This window comes from Gekko japonicus, unplaced genomic scaffold (assembly GCF_001447785.1).
Source record: "Gekko japonicus isolate JY-2015 unplaced genomic scaffold, Gekko_japonicus_V1.1 scaffold210, whole genome shotgun sequence".
In the NCBI taxonomy this organism is placed as follows: domain Eukaryota; kingdom Metazoa; phylum Chordata; class Lepidosauria; order Squamata; family Gekkonidae; genus Gekko; species Gekko japonicus.
The window spans coordinates 225,275-240,949 of NW_015168658.1; the positions used below are offsets into that span (position 1 = coordinate 225,275).

The 15,675-nt window shown below is 49.9% G+C and overlaps 1 protein-coding gene across 2 annotated transcripts in view; it reads right to left on the reverse strand.

Annotated features, from left to right (window-relative positions):
• Positions 1-15,675, reverse strand: part of LOC107113843 (lipoma-preferred partner homolog) — a 430,270-nt gene that overhangs the window by 6,400 nt on the left and 408,195 nt on the right. For both annotated transcript variants that reach the window (XM_015415237.1, XM_015415238.1), the window contains 2 exons: positions 8,414-8,592; positions 365-485 (listed from right to left, as the gene is read on the reverse strand). In XM_015415237.1, the coding sequence (XP_015270723.1) occupies positions 365-485; positions 8,414-8,592 (300 nt within the window). The remainder of the gene's footprint in view (positions 1-364; positions 486-8,413; positions 8,593-15,675) is intronic.

Genomic DNA, 15,675 nt, shown 5'->3' on the forward strand with positions numbered 1-15,675 from the left:
CGCTTGCCTTCCAGGAGGCGGCGGCGGCGGCGTTCGTAGAGCGTTCCGTGCGCAGGTGCACGGAACGCTCTTGCACTTTCGGGGGGATTTAAACATCCCCCCAATATTTTTTTTTAGTTTTTAGATTTTTGTGCACCCCTGGGGACTGCCCCAAGAGTGCACAAACCTCCCCCTCCCCCCCAAGTGCCCTCGGAGCGCTGATTTAGCGATCCGCACTCCGGGGGCCACTTGGCAATTAGATATAGAGATATGGAGTTTTAACGGTTTTAACATATTGTCTATAAGCGCCCTGTGCCTGCCTTGGAGGGGAGGGCGGGGTACAAATTAGAGGAATAAATAAATAAACAAAATAAAGAATACTGACCTCACAGCGGTAGCACTGCACGTGGAAGTCCCGGTCTAAGGCCACGATACGGACAGTCTCTTCCTGGCCCTGGGCGGGCATGATGGGCTCCTTACAGACGGAACACCGAGGGGCAAATTTCCTACAGGATGGAGAAGGCCCACAGTGAGAACACCGATCATGACAGCTGCGCGCAAGTTAAGAGAGACCGACATCTGCCTTGGGGGGTCTCCATCTACCCATTCTTTGGCAGTGAAACCACCACTTCCCACCTGATTTGATTCTCGCCCCACATCGGTCAAAACAGGGCCCACAAATGCCTGTTCAGATAAGAGCTGTCCTTGAAAAAGAGCAGTTTCTATCAGAGCTCTCTCAGCCCCGCCTACCTCCCAGGGTGTCTGTTGTGGGGAGGGGAAGGGAAAGGAGATTGTAAGCCACTTTGAGATGCCAAGTGAAGGGCGGGGCATAAACCCAATCTCCTCCTCCTCCTCCTCCTCCTCCTCCTCCTCCTCCTCTTCTTCTTCTTCTTCTTCTTCTTCTTCTTCTTCTTCTTCTTCTTCTTCTTCTTCTTCTTCTTCTTCTTCCACGGAAGAAGAGCCCTGCAGGATCAGACCAAAAGTCCACCTAGGCTAGCATCCGAGTGGCCAAGTCGAAGTCCCCGGGAAGCCCAAAAGCCAGGCACGAAGGAAACAACCGTTTCTGGTTTCCTTTGCCCCTCGGCAACTGGGATTCAGAGGTAGCCTGCCTATGGATATGGAAGTTCCACTGATTTATTGTGGTTTGCAGTAGCTGAAACCGGAACAAACCCCAGTAACTTCTACAGCCATGAGTCTGTTGAGTGAGAGCTAGCGAAAGGTTGTGCAATCTTTCTGGGAAATGCTCATGGCCAGGCTGTGGCCTCCAGGAGAAAGGAAGAAATGCCGCAGTGGCAGAGAAGCTGCCAAGAATGCCTCCTGACGTCCTCTTCTCGTCAAAATGAGATCATGAGAACTGCTCGGATGGCTCGACCCCAGGTCAGCACTCTGCCCTGAACTGCCAGATGTCCCTTGGAAGCTTCCGGCTCTTCCCCACCTAGCTGCTGCATCATTTACCGCCTCGTACAGCAAAGGAGGTGGCTTCTAATGATCATGAAAGCAGCCGAACCGGGCCTCCCGCAGAAAAGCTAGGACAGGGGTGTCAAACATGCGGCCCGGGGGCCGCATCAGGCCCCCGGAGGGCTTCCCTCAGGCTCTCAGTGGAACTGGCCATCTCCGGCTTCCAGTTCTGCTGCTGCATCATCGCTTGCTTCGCCAGGCTCTCTCAGTCGCTCGGCCACTTCGTGTCTTAACCTGGCTCCTCGACTCAGAACTCTTGAGCATGAGATTTCCGGGGTGAATGTCAATAAATCAAAAGTAGGTTTGCAGCTTACAGATACACCCCTGAACAGCATACTTAAGATTGCAACAGCACAGACGTTTTGATGCAATGATCCAGAGCAAGGGGTGTCAGTTGTCAGATACCCAGGGCCCGTCCCGTCAAGGCCTCATTTATGTCAGATCCGGCCCTCGTAACAAATGAGTTCGACACCCCTGCTCTAAAGCAGCCATTTTCTTCAGGGCAATTGATCTCCGTAGTCTGGAGATGAGGTGAAATCCCAGGAGGCCCCACCTGGAGGTTATTATCAGGTTCGGAACCTTGACCTGGGGATTGCCTGTCTTTGTACCAGGTGTTTGGGGGTCGCCACCACCTCTAACTAGGGTTGCCAAGTCCTACCTCTTGCTGCAGCAGGGGACTCCCGGCTCGCTCCTGGAGTGCGCGCGCCGCAACCACGTCACCCGGAAGTGAGGCGACCACACTGGGCACGCTGGGGGCGGGGCGACGACCATCCGAGGGAAAACCATAGAGTGCCCGGCGTGGTCGCGTCACTTCCGGGTGACGTGCACGTCATGTACTTTGGGGGTGGGGTTCCCCCTGAGGCCCAATCCGCCGGCGGCGGGGAATGGGCCTCTGGGGCGGGGGTTTCCCTGCACCCCGGGGGGGACTTGGCAAGCCTAGAGTGGGGTGGGGTGGGATTTGGGGGTGGAGCCTGAAGAGGCCAGAGTTTGGGGAGGGACTTCAGGAGGTACAAGGTCGAGGGGGGCGTTCCTGTCCATTCAGGATTCCCCCGCTGGAGCTCTGAGGGTATGTGTCATGATCTGGGCTGTGCCACCAGAGGCCTACTAGGCCCAGGGAGCCTGGCTAGCAGTAGGTGAGGCTGGGCCTACAACTCCCAGAAGCCCCTGAGAGGTTTTGGAGCCAAAATTGACCAATAGGAAAAGAGGAGGGCTTGGAATAAAAGATCTGAAAGATCTGGAGCAGCAGGAAAAGCTGTTCTTCTTCCCAGAGGGCAGAGCCAGAAGGGACTGAGGCTGCTGTGGGGGAGAGACCCTCATCCGGAGGGAAGGGTGAGTAGTCTAGTGCCACTTGGAATAGTGAGCTAGGGACAGTATATGTTTATTTATTTATTTATTTATATTTAGATTTATACCCCGCCCTACCCCGGAGGCTCAGGGCGGCTTACAGGGGACTAAGTGTCCGATTAAAACAATACAATATGATTTAAAACAATAAGTTACAATAAAATATGAACAATTTACAACAACATTCCAACAAGTTTCAAACCAGAAGAGGAAGATCTTATCTCACATAGCTACCAATGATCTTATCCTAGAGCCGTGTTTAGCACCACGTTCCACCCTTAGGGGCCAGGCAATCCGATGTTAATTCGCTGGGGCATAACAGTGGCGTCTTGCAGGCCCTGCGGAACTGAGAAAGGTCCCGCAGGGCCCGGATCTCCTCCGGGAGCTCCTTCCACCAGGTAGGAGCCGCCACCGAAAACGCCCCAGCCCTAGTCACAGCAAGTTTAGCTTCTCTCGGGCCTGGAATTTCCAGGAGATGTCGCCCTCCCGACCGAAGTGCCCTTGGGGGAACATATGGAGAAAGGCGGTCCCTCAGGTAGGCTGGACCCTGGCCATTTAGGGCTTTAAAGGTCAAAACCAGCACTTTGAAGCGAATCCGGTATGCTATCGGCAGCCAGTGCAGCGCTTTCAGCACAGGCTGAATGTGGTCCCTCCTCGAGAGACCCATCAACAGCCTGGCCACAGCATTCTGCACTAGCTGCAGCCTCCGGATTTGCAACATGTTAGGGCATTTGATTTCTTTTCTTTTCACCCACGCCTACCTCTAACAACTAGGATGAGAAGCCCTGTTGCCCTGGAACTTATATTAACAACTGCGCCAGCCGCCCGAGGGACACCTGAAAGATACCGATAGAAGATCTGTGCCAGCCATGGTGTAGTACAAATCCTCTGTGTTTCCCCGGTTCCGATCTGAGAAACACACCCTCTCAGTCCTGTGAGGGAAGAAACTGTAACCGAGGTCTTTATTGTTAATCGATTAACAGGGAGAAATCATCATATGTTGGTTTTTTTTAAATAAAAAATTGTTTAAAATCAACAGGGAGAAACCAAACAAACAGGGGTTGGTCTCCTCGGATACCACCCAGCGTCTCCGAGGTTACAATGGGAGACTTCATTGTGTTTTATATTCCACATTACATCGGAGAAATGAAACAGAATTATTGCTCAGGGCGGCTAACACAAGAGGCAAAGGCCATACATAAAACAATTTAAAACCAATAAATGATCATTACAATTAAAATCGGTGCCCAGCAGTAAACTATAACAATTCCAAGAGGGGGATTCCGATGATACGCTCCAGGGAACGCTGACGTCTCTTCTGGTTAGTATTTCACTTGCAGCAAACTGGTTGCAAGTGAAGTACTGCTTGCAGCAAACGTCGTCAAACTGCGTCATACCTTCCCGGTTGGGCCTGGACCAGTGTTCCCTCTGAGTGAGTGTGAGCTAGCTCACAGTTTTTTAGCCTCCGGCTCACACATTTTTATTTATTTATTTATTTATTTATTTTGAGATTTATAACCCGCCCTACCCATATGGCCCAGGGCGGCAAACAAGCGGCGACGCTCAGGCAGGAGGGCTCCAGAGCAAACCAATTTATGTAGAAGCCAAGTGGCTCGCTCACAAATTTAATGTCAGTAGCTCACAAAGTGGAATTTTTGCTCACAAGACTCCACACCTTAGAGGGAACATTGGCCTGGACCTGTGGGTTGCATTTTCTCAAGCAAAAATGTACCTCTCCTTTAGTTAAACAATGGGCCTGCTTCTTCCCAGGCGGTGAAGTTTGAGAAGTATCTAATGTAGCAGATATGGGTACATAGTGCTGTATGTTCTTCGTCTAACTTAAGCTAATCAGGAACATGCACAGTTATAGCTGGCCAGAACAAGCAAGGCCACCACGCTCAGCAGGACAGCAGAACAGCAGAACAGCATTTTGTTTAAGCGTCCCAGCATGCATTTCCAGCAATAGCCATAAGTGAACCAAAGTCTAATATCTGAATGCATTCACGATTGATTTCTGTCCATGCAGTTAAAATCATAAACGGCACTTATCACAGAAAGGTTAAGTTGGACCTCAGGAAAAGTGTTGGCGAATGCCATGGTGCCCACGGGCACCCTGTTGGAGACTCTTGCTGTAGCATGCTGACACCCTATCTCAGGGGTGTCGAACTCATTTGTTACGAGGGCCGGATCTGACATAAAGGAGACCTTGTTGGGCTGGGCCACGTTTGCCATAAAATGTAATGCCAGGGAGCGGAGATATAAACTTTATAAAGGACACAAACACAAAGGTTTTTTTTTTTTACTTAAAATAAAAACATGCTTAAAACATTAGCACTCTTGCAATACTTCGTTTATTTAACAGTGTCTGATAACTGAGACCTCTCGCTCTGAATTATTGCACTAAAATGTCTTGTGCTGTTGCAGTGCTGAACATAAGAACATAAGAGACACCAATGTTGGATCAGGCCAAAGGCCCATCCAGCCCAGCACTCTGTGTCACACAGTTGCCAGAAATACTAGGTGCCCTCAGGAGGTCCACCAGTGGGGCCAGGACATTAGAAGCCCTCCCACTGTTGACCCCCCCACCAAGCACCAAGAAGACCGAGCATCACTTGCCCCAGAGTCCCTATCTAGACCTTGTGGCGAATAGCCACTGATGGACCTCTGCTTCAGATGTTTATCCAGTTCCTTCTTGAAGCCGTCCATGCTTGTAGCCGCCGCCACTTCCTGTGGCAATGAATTCCATGTGTTCATCACTCTTTGGGTGAAGAAGGACTTCCTTTTAATCCGTTCTAACCCGACCGCTCTGCAGTTTCATGGAGTGCCCACAAGGAGTTCTTGTATTGTGAGAAAGGGAGAAAAGGACCTCTTTCTCTACCTGCTCTTTCCCATGCATAATCTTATAAACCTCGATCATGTCACCCCTCAGTCGTCTTTTCTCCAAGCTAAAGAGCCCTAAGCGCTTTAACCTTTCCTCATAGGGAAAGCTGAGTATGCTGTTTGGGTGTGTATCTGTAAGCTGCAAACCTACGATGACGCAGCAGCAGCAGAACTGGAAGAAGAAGCAGAAGACAGCCAGCTCCACTGTGGGCCTGGTAGAAGCCCTCTGGGGGCCTGTTCCGGCCCCTGGGCAGTATGTTTGACGCCCCTGCTTTAAAGACTGGACTGGATGGCATTATACTCTGCTGAGTTCCTGCCCTCCCCAAACTCCACCCCTGATCTCCAGGAATTTCGCAACCTGACGTTGGCAACCTTATATCTAAACAGTTTGGATGCAAATTCAGATTTGTTACCCGCTGGTTACTGGGGTTTTTTTAAGCATCTGTAAGAGGAATGTGTGGATTTTCACAACTCACTAAAGAAAGTACGCCCACCTCTTCGTGTTCCTCACATGAAATGTGCTGAGGGGGCGGACCAGCGGTGATGGTGACGACAGGAACTCTCCAAGCCAACCTTTCGGTTCTCTTTAAATGGATCTTTGAGCCAATGACGCAGGCCGGAAAGAGCCCCTCTGATGTGGAATGTGTGTTCAGTCAATTTTTTAAAAAAGAAATTCTTCATGGTTTCAGTTGGAAGACACTTGTTCTTTGACACCAGCTTTGGGAAAACGTGACGCAGGTTTCCTTTGCGTGAAAATGGGAGGCATAATGTTCTCTTGCCCCTGGGGAAGTTGTCAGAGTAACAGCTCCCCACCATCAGAGGAGGCGAGCCTCCGTGTCTCTGCATGAGTCACAGATCTGGGCGGAACCAGGGCTGCTTAAAAGTATTATGCTGCCTCAAGCGAGGTACGCCCGTCCCTCCCGCGCCCACATCAAAGTCAGACGGATCCAGGCCCAGCCCCTGTGCCAATGCTGTAGGGACACAGTTCAGATTTGGCTGGCAATGGTGTGGAGGAGGAGGAGATTGGATTTATACCCCGCCCTTCACTTGGAGTCTCAGAGCGTCTTACAAACTCCTCTCCCTTCCCCTCCCCACAACAGGCACCCTGTGAGGTCGGTGGGGCTGGGAAAGCTCTGACAGAAACGGCTCTTTTTCAAGGACAGCTCTTATCAGAACTACAGCTTGCCCAAGGTCATCCAGCAGCTGCGAGTGGAGGAGTGGGGGAATCAAATCCGGTGTGGAAAAGCCGATCACCTCCTCTGCCACTATTTGCTGGGAGCCTGCGTTGTCTTGGCGCTCTTCTCCTCGTGCCGCGCTAAGCAGTCAGGTAGGTGGCTCGGTTGGAGAACCAGCCTTGGGTGTAGCTCGCAATAGGAAGAAGGCATGCTTTGAACAGGAACTCATGCAGAGACACAGTCTCCTTGGAGAGTGGGTCACTTTGCCCTGGCACCCTTCTCATAAAAGCTTCCATCCAAAATTAAATTTCAAAATCAACTTAACATAAACGGGTTCAGAAGGGCGTTTCCCCTGGCAAAGGGGTCCTGCAGTCCTGGAAGGTAGATGTAACAAAAACCCCTACGTGGAAGGGCTCTGCTCCTGTCCGCTAAGGGAGGCTGAAACCTCAGAGCACATCTCTTTTTTAGCTGCTCATGTTATAAAGGAAGCACGTGATGAGATTGTTACTCTGTTGGTAGGCAGATGCTCTGGCCTCAAGGGAAAAAGTTAGGCTTGATTATCTTCTATCTGATAAGAATCCCAAGATCACTCATCAAGCAGCTAGATTTTGTCTGGTATTGAGGTCTCAGATCTAAATCGTTTTACTTGGTCTACTGTATGCCTGAATTTTGAAGAAGAAGAAGAGGAGGAGGAGGAGGAGATTGGATTTGTACCCCGCCCTTCACTACCCAAGGGCGTCTCAGAGCGGCTTACGAACTCCATTCCCTCCCCCTCCCCACAACAGACACCCTGTGAGCAATGTTCCCTCTAAGCTGTGGAGTCTTCTGAGCAGAAATTCTACTTTGTGAGCTACTGGCATTAAAGTTGTGAGAGAGCCATTTGGCTGCTGCATAAATTAGTTTGCTCTGGAGCCATCCTTCCTGAGCTAAGACAAAAAGGTGTGAGCCAGAGGCTAAAAAACTGTGAGCTAGCTCACACTAACTCAGCTTAGAGGGAACACTGCCTGTGAGGTAGGTGGGGCTGAGAGAGCTCTTTCCAGAACTGTCCTTGAGAGAACAGCTCTGACAGAACTTGTGACTGACCCTGGGTCACACCAGCAGCTGCATGTGGAGACGTGGGGAATCAAACCCGGTTCTCCCGGATTAGAGTCCGCGCACTTAACCACGACACCAAACTGTGTAAACGTTTTATATGATTGGTCAAGCGACTGTACTAGTAAAGAACAAACGAACGAATATCTTGTCCTGAAAGGTGCCAATGGACTCAAACTTTGTCCTGCTCCTTTTGTTCTCTCTCTCTCTCTCAATCACACTCCCCTCCCTTTGCTCTGCCCACCCCCCACCAGTGTTCCCTTTAAGCTGAGTTAGTGTGAGCTAGCTCACAGTTTTTTAGCCTCCGGCTCACACATTTTTGTCCTCACTCAGGAAGGATGGCTCTAGAGCAAACTAACTTATGCAGTATGCAAATTGCTCACTCACAACTTTCATGCCAGTTGCTCACAAAGTAGAATTTTTGCTCACAAGACTCCACAGCTTAGAGGGAACATTGCCCCCCACCCAACGGTAAGCGCACCCACCTGTGGAAGTCCTCGATGCAGTGGATGTTGCCCCCGGTGTCCACGGTGAAAGGGATGCCGTCCAGGCTGCGGTGGCACATCACGCAGGTGAAGCAGTGGGGGTGGTAGGCCTTGCCGGTGGCCCGCAGGATCCGTTCCATGATGGGCTTGGCACAGACGCTGCACTGCTCCAGGGTGTTCTGGGGAGGGAGAAAAGGAGAAGCCACGGTGGGTTCGGAAATCCTCTCGGGCTTCAGCTCTCAGACTCCCAACCTCCACGTGGGGCTTGGAGATCTCCGGGAATTACGACTGATCTCCGGACGGCAAGATATCAGTTCCCCTGGGGCAACATGGCTGCTCTGGAGGGTGGAGTCTATGGCATTCTACCCCAGCGAGGCCCCGCCTCTACCCCATCCCCGCCCTCTTCAGGCTCCACCCACAAACGTCCAGGGATTTCCCAAGTGGTATGTACATGGACTGCCACCAGGGGTTTGCGGTTAAAGCAGGCGCTTGGTCCCCAAACACAAAGGGGACCTCGGATTCTATTCCACTGAGAGTCCACCAATAGTACCCTTGGCGGGAGATTAAAACCCTCCAATGAGGACAGAGGTGTACCGGGTGGAGTGTATATAGTTGGCCTTGCAGGGCCGTTTTGTGTCTCTTGTTGGGAAGTACAATAAACGCGTCTGAACGCATGTCGTGGTCCGAGTTCTCCATGCGGCAAACCCAGTACTTTTCACCAAGGTAGAGCAAACTTCAGAGGACGGTGGAAAACAGGAGGGCCTGGCGAGATCTTGTCCATGGGGTCGTGAAGAGTCGGACTCGACTGTGCGACTGAACAACAAAAGAGTTGGCAACCCAGTTTGGAATATCGGATCTCACACGGGGAACAAATCCTCAGGAGGAAGCTCTCCTTCCGCTTCCTGCCTTAACGTAATCATTTGCCTTTCGTGCGGCACTTTTAGGCGTTTTCAACAGCTTCACACACATTTATTTTGTTAGTTATTTTACTTACAGAAGTGGCATCTGGCCTTTTGGCCCTCACAAGGCCCATCAAGGCAGCTAATAATTTAAAACATACACGATAAAACCCAGGGATTTTTTTTAAAAAAGGAGGTGCCAGAACTCTCAAGAGGGACATTACGTTTTCAATCTGTCTACTGAAAACTCACAAACTTTTAAACATTTTTAAAATAATCTTGTCGAAGAGGTTCCGGAACTCCGTTCCAGTGCATTCCCTCAGAAAAAAAACCCTGATAGCCATTAAAATTCACACACAGTTTGTGGTTAAGTGCACGGACTCTAATCTGGGAGAACTTCACTCAGAGTCTTAGAGCGGCTGACCATCTCCTTTCCCTTCCCCTCCCCACAACAGATAACCTGTGGGGTAGGTGGGGCTGAGAGAGCTCTTTCGAGGACTGCCCTTGAGAGAACAGCTCTGAGAGGACTTGTGACTGACCCAAGGTCACACCAGCAGCTGCGCGTGGAGGAGTGGGGAAGTCAAACCTGGTTCTCCCAGATTAGAGTCCGCGCACTTAACCACTACACCAAACTGCCTCCGTATGTTGTTTTCTTGGAAAAAAACCCAACCCCTGATGCCATGGTCTCTGATGTAGGACTCCCAACCTCAGCTATTGCAAACTGCCTCGCCTTCAACGGAACAAAGTTGGGCTTGTGGCCAGATGCCCACAAACGTCTGCTGGTGCAATTCCACTCTCCCCAGAGAGCTGGCTGCTCATCAGTGACAGGTCAGGGATGCCAGTGACTTCCTCAGTGACCGGCTTTGATCGTGAGGAACTGGCTGAGCTGGTCCCGCAGAGGGGCCAAGGATAAGGAAGCCGGCCGGCTGGTGCTATTTAATCGCCTCTCCCCTCCAAGCCAAAACCTGGCTTGGCAGCTGCATTCCTCCACTCGAAAAGAGGCATCAAAACAGCCAGGCTTTCCCCCTCCAGCCGACCCACAGTGAGAGGAAGCGAAATCTCAACCTTCTGACAACCGTGTACATTTCCCAGAGCCCAGTCATTAGCCGGCACCAAGTTTTATAGACTCCTCTCGGCTTCCGGGGCCAAACAAACCCTAACAACGGAACTATTGGCCGGTGTCCAATTTGCCCTATTTGGGCAAACTTATTGAGAGGGCGGTGGCGTTGCAGCTACAGAGCTTTCTGGAGGACGCTTCAGTCTTAGATCCCTTCCAGTCCGGTTTTCGCCCTGGCCATGGAACTGAGACGGCTTTGGTCGCCCTGACTGACGATCTCCGAAGGCATCTGGATCGAGGAGGTGTGGCAGCACTGCTGTTGTTAGATCTGTCGGCCGCGTTTGATACGGTCGACCATCAGCTGCTGTCCCACCGCCTCGCCGACGTGGGGATTCAGGGGCTGCCCTTCAATGGTTTGCCTCTTTCCTACAAGGTCGGGGACAAAGGGTGGTGGTTGGGGACCAGCGATCCCATAGGTACCTCCTTGATTGTGGGGTGCCGCAGGGTGCAGGTATGGGCTTGGGTGTCATCAGTATGCAGATGACACCCAGCTCTATCTGATGCTGGGCGGCCGGTCGGGCTCGAGTCCCGATGACCTTCATCGGGCGTTGGAGGCCGTGGCTGGTTGGCTCCAGCTGAGCCGATTGAAACTAAACCCGGCGAAGACGGAGGTCCTGGGTCTGAGTCAGACCGGTGTAGGGTTAGGGCTCCCTCTCCCGACCTTCGACGGGGCGCCTTTGGTGCCAGTGTCTAGGGTTAGGAGCTTGAGGGTGCTCCTGGACTCCTCTCTAACAATGGAGGCCCAGGTGGCAGCCACTGTCAAGTCAGCCTTTTATCATCTTCGGTTGGCGCGGCAGTTGGTCCCCTACCTTGACCGAGAAGACCTGGCCACAGTGATCCATGCGACGGTCACCTCAAGGCTAGACTACTGCAACGATCTCTACATGGGGCTGCCTTTGTCGCAGATCCGGAAGCTGCAGCTGGTGCAGAATGCGGCAGCCAGGCTGCTGATGGGACTTTCTCGGAGGGACCATATCCAGCCTGTGCTGAAAGCGTTGCACTGGCTGCCGATAGTGTACCTGATCCGCTTCAAAGTGCTGGTTCTTACCTATAAAGCCCTTTATGGCCAGGGTCCAACCTACCTGAGGGACCGCCTTGCCCCACATGTTCCCCCAAGATTACTACGGTCCGGGCCCCAAAATTTTTTAGTCATCCCAGGGCCCAAGGAAGTTAAACTAGCTGCGACCAGGGCCAGGGCTTTTTCGGTGGTGGCTCCTACCTGGTGGAATGAGCTCCCAGGGGAGATCCGGGCCCTGCGGGACCTTATGCAGTTCCGCAGGGCCTGCAAGACGGAGCTCTTCCGCCAGGCCTTTGAGTAGGAGCCACCGCCCCATTATACCACCACCATTAAGGTATCTCAAAGGATGCATCAACGAGGCCCAAGGAAGACGCTGGACATTGTAGAAGAGCTTCGGCCATCGTCACTGGACACGTACTTTTTGGGAGTACCATCTAACTGTGGAGTTACCATCTTGGACTTAGGACATCAGTTACGAATTGAGCACAGTGGTTTTAATGTTGAATGTTTATTATGTTTTTATATGTTTTTATCTTGGCATGGCTGTTGTCCTGCCCTTGTTAGCTGCCCTGAGCCCACCTGGGGAGGGCGGGATATAAATATGAAAATAAATAAATAAATAAAATATTTGAATTAAGATCTGGAACGAGTGGCTGGGTCCTTCGCCTCCACGGGGGGTGGTCTGGCAACCCTAGCCACAAAAAAGCTACGGCAAAGAGGCAGAATCAGCTAGAAAAGCAGCCAATGCACTCGGACTGTGATGGCACTGCCTTTTTAAATGGCTAAATTTCCCTCTAAAATTGGGTTGACAGTAGTCGGTTCGACCCACCCGTAATGTGTGGTTTGACTCATTTGACATTGTGCCCAGATCGCGGGAGGTGGTAGTTCCCCTCTATTCTGCTATGGTCAGGCCCCACCTATCCTGTGTCCGGTTTTGGGCACCACATTTTAGGAAGGATGCTGACCAGCTCGAGCGTGTCCAGAAGAGGGCAACCAGGATGGGGAGAGGGTTGGAATCCAAGTCTTACGAGGAAAGGCTGAAAGAGTTGGGTATGTTTAGCCTGGGAAAGAGAAGGCTTAGAGGGGACATTATTGCCGTCTTCAGCAATGTTCCCTCTAAACTGTGGAGTCTTGTGAGCAAAAATTCTACTTTGTAAGCTACCGGCGTTAAAGTTGTGAGTGAGCGATTTGGCTGCTGCATAAATTAGTGTGCTCTGGAGCCACATCCTTCCTAAGCTGAGACAAAAATGTGTGAGCCAGAGGCTAAAAAACTGTGAGCTAGCTCACATTAACTCAGCTTAGAGGGTACACTGGTCTTCAAGTATCTGAAGGGCTGTCATGTAGAAGATGGAGCAGATCTATTCTCTCTCGCTCCAGATCGCAAGACTCGGTCTAATGGGTGGAAATGACAAGGGAGTCGTTACCCGCTAAATATCAGGAGAAACTTCCTAACTGTAAGAGTGGTTGAGCAGTGGAACAGTCTGCCTTGGGAGGTGGTGGATGCTCCTTCGCTGGACGCTTTCAAGCGGAGGCTGGACGACCCTCTTTTGGGGATGTTGTAGGGCTGTCTTTCAGCTCTGCTCCCGCAGAGTGCAGGGGGTTGGACTAGATGACCTGAGAGGTCCCTTCAAACATTCTATGATTCTATGATTCTATGACTTGGGGAGGTCACCCAATTAAACTGACGGTCAATAGATTCAGGACTGACAAAAGGAAGTCCTTCTTCACATAGCGCATAAGTAACAGTCACAAAATAGGGAGATGGCTGTGAGCTAAACAGCTTTGGAAGCACATTAGACAGATCCACAGAGAAGTCGACTGGTGGCTATAATGGGTGAATGGAACCCCGCGTCCTCAGAGGAATTCCATAAGAACAAAAGAGAAGCCAATGCTGGATGGAGGAGGAGGGAGGAGGAGGAGGAGGGGGAGATTGGATTTATACCCCGCCCTTCACTTGGAGTCTCAGAGCGGCTGACAAGCTCCTTTCCCTTCCCCTCCCCACAACAGACACCCTGTGAGGTCGGTGGGGCTGAGAGAGCTCTGACAGAAACTGCTCTTTTTCAAGGACAGCTCTGATCAGAGCTACGGCTTGCCCAAGGTCATCCAGCCGGGTGCAAGTGGAGGAGTGGGGAATCAAACCTGGTTCTCCCAGATTAGAGTCTGCGCACTTAACCACTACACCAAATTGGCTGGATCGGGCCAATGGCCCCTACAATCCAACACTCTGTGTCACACAGTGGCCAAAAACACCAGGCGCCACCAGGAGGTCCAGCAGTCCGGCGATCGCTGAAGACAAGGCTGATAGGGAGCAATGGCTAAGAGAAGAGTCTTCTCTTCCTAACCTTCTTCTGTGTCTGTGCTAACTGCCATCAAGTGACTTGCAACTAATGGTGGCCCTGAGAATTAATGACCTCCAAAATGTAGACTCACAGAGCTGGGAGGGGTTCTACAGGCCATCTAGCCCACCCCCCTGCTCAATACAGGACCAGCCTAAGGGAGTTTAATATTCAGAGGGGAGTAAGGCAGGGATGCCCTCTCTCTCCGTATTTATTCATTATGGGGATTGAGATATTAGCGGAAAGAGTAAGGAACAATGGTAGAATAGATGGATACCGTATTGGTAATGAGGAACTAAAGATTAATCTGTTTGCAGACGATCTAATGATAACTATGACAAACCCTAAAGAGGGAATCAAAGAAATAAAAACTATACTGGAGGACTTCGAAGCATACTCAGGGCTAAGAGTGAATATAGACAAGTCAGAAATTATGTATTTCAATGTAGGCATAGTAGAAAGAAGGGAAATTGCAAGGATGACAAATATAGGATTAGGTACCAAGACAATAAAATACTTAGGGATTGAAATTAGGAAGAATTGGAAAAAAACAGTTGAAGGGAACTTCAAAAAGGCTTGGAAGAAGGTCTGTAAGGATATGAAAAAATGGGCAAATAAAAACTTAAGCATTTCAAATAAAATAAGAACGGCCAAAATGTTTCTCATTTCCAGGTTAATGTACCTACTCCAAACGCTCCCATTAGAAATAAACATACAACAGTTGGAACAATGGAACGGAACAATTAGAGAATGGATATTTGGAAACAAAAAACCCAGAACGCAGAAAAAGTTTATATATAACCCACAGAATGTAATGGGATGGGGCATACCCGATCTGATAGGTTATTATGAGGCTTTCAATGTTAAGTCATTGATAGAAATAGGAGAAGATGTAGATCAGAAATGGGTCAGACTGGAAAATGAATTAAATAAGGGAGTAGGGAGATTTGGCATCTTCACGAGGGAAGTGAACAAAGCGTGTGGTAAGGCAGTGGGACCTAGAAGAACAGCGTTGAAAATATGGAAAAAGTGGCAACCCAATTGGTTGAGTAAACCTTCTGACTGGGCACCACTAGAAAGCTTATATGAGGAAAGCAATGACCCCTATTGGTGGAAAGCTCTCAAAGAAAGGGGATTATTTAGAATAAAAGATATGTATGGAGAAGGAGGTCAACTTAAACCCCTACAAACAATAATAGAGGCAATAGGGAAACAGTATTGGTTGAAAGGGATGGGACTATACAACGCAATTAAAAATAAGCAGCAAAAGAGGGGGGGAGAACCAGAAGAAATTGCAGAAGCATTGTATAAGGAAAAGAGAAAGACAGGTAGAGGTCTAGCGGGCAAGGTATATAAAAGAATGACCGTTGACGAGGAATCTATACTTAAAAGTGTTCAGGAGAAATGGCATAAAGAAAGGTTAACCTCAGAAACAACCCTAAAAAAACTAATGACGGGGATTAAAAAGATTAAATTTGATAAATTTAGAGAAATGGAGTTGAAATGCTTCACTAAATGGTACCGGACGCCAGCGCAATTAGCTAATATGATACCCGGGGTGAGTTCGAACTGTTGGCATTGCAACCAGGTAAAAGGCTGGTACTCACATATGTGGTGGGAATGTGCCGAAGTACAGGAGTTTTGGAAGAAAATATTGGACAGGGTAAAGGATAAAATAGGAGTATCAATACCAATAGATATCAATTTAATAACATTAGGCACTATGAAGAGCGAAACAGTAGAACTTAAATATCGAGAGGTATTCAAGGCAATGATATTAGCAGGGAAAGCAGTTATAGTATTAGGATGGAAAGACAAGAACAAGTGGACTATGGAGAATTGGAATAACTATCTTTTTGAATACATCCAATCAGATATCGTTTCCCTGATGA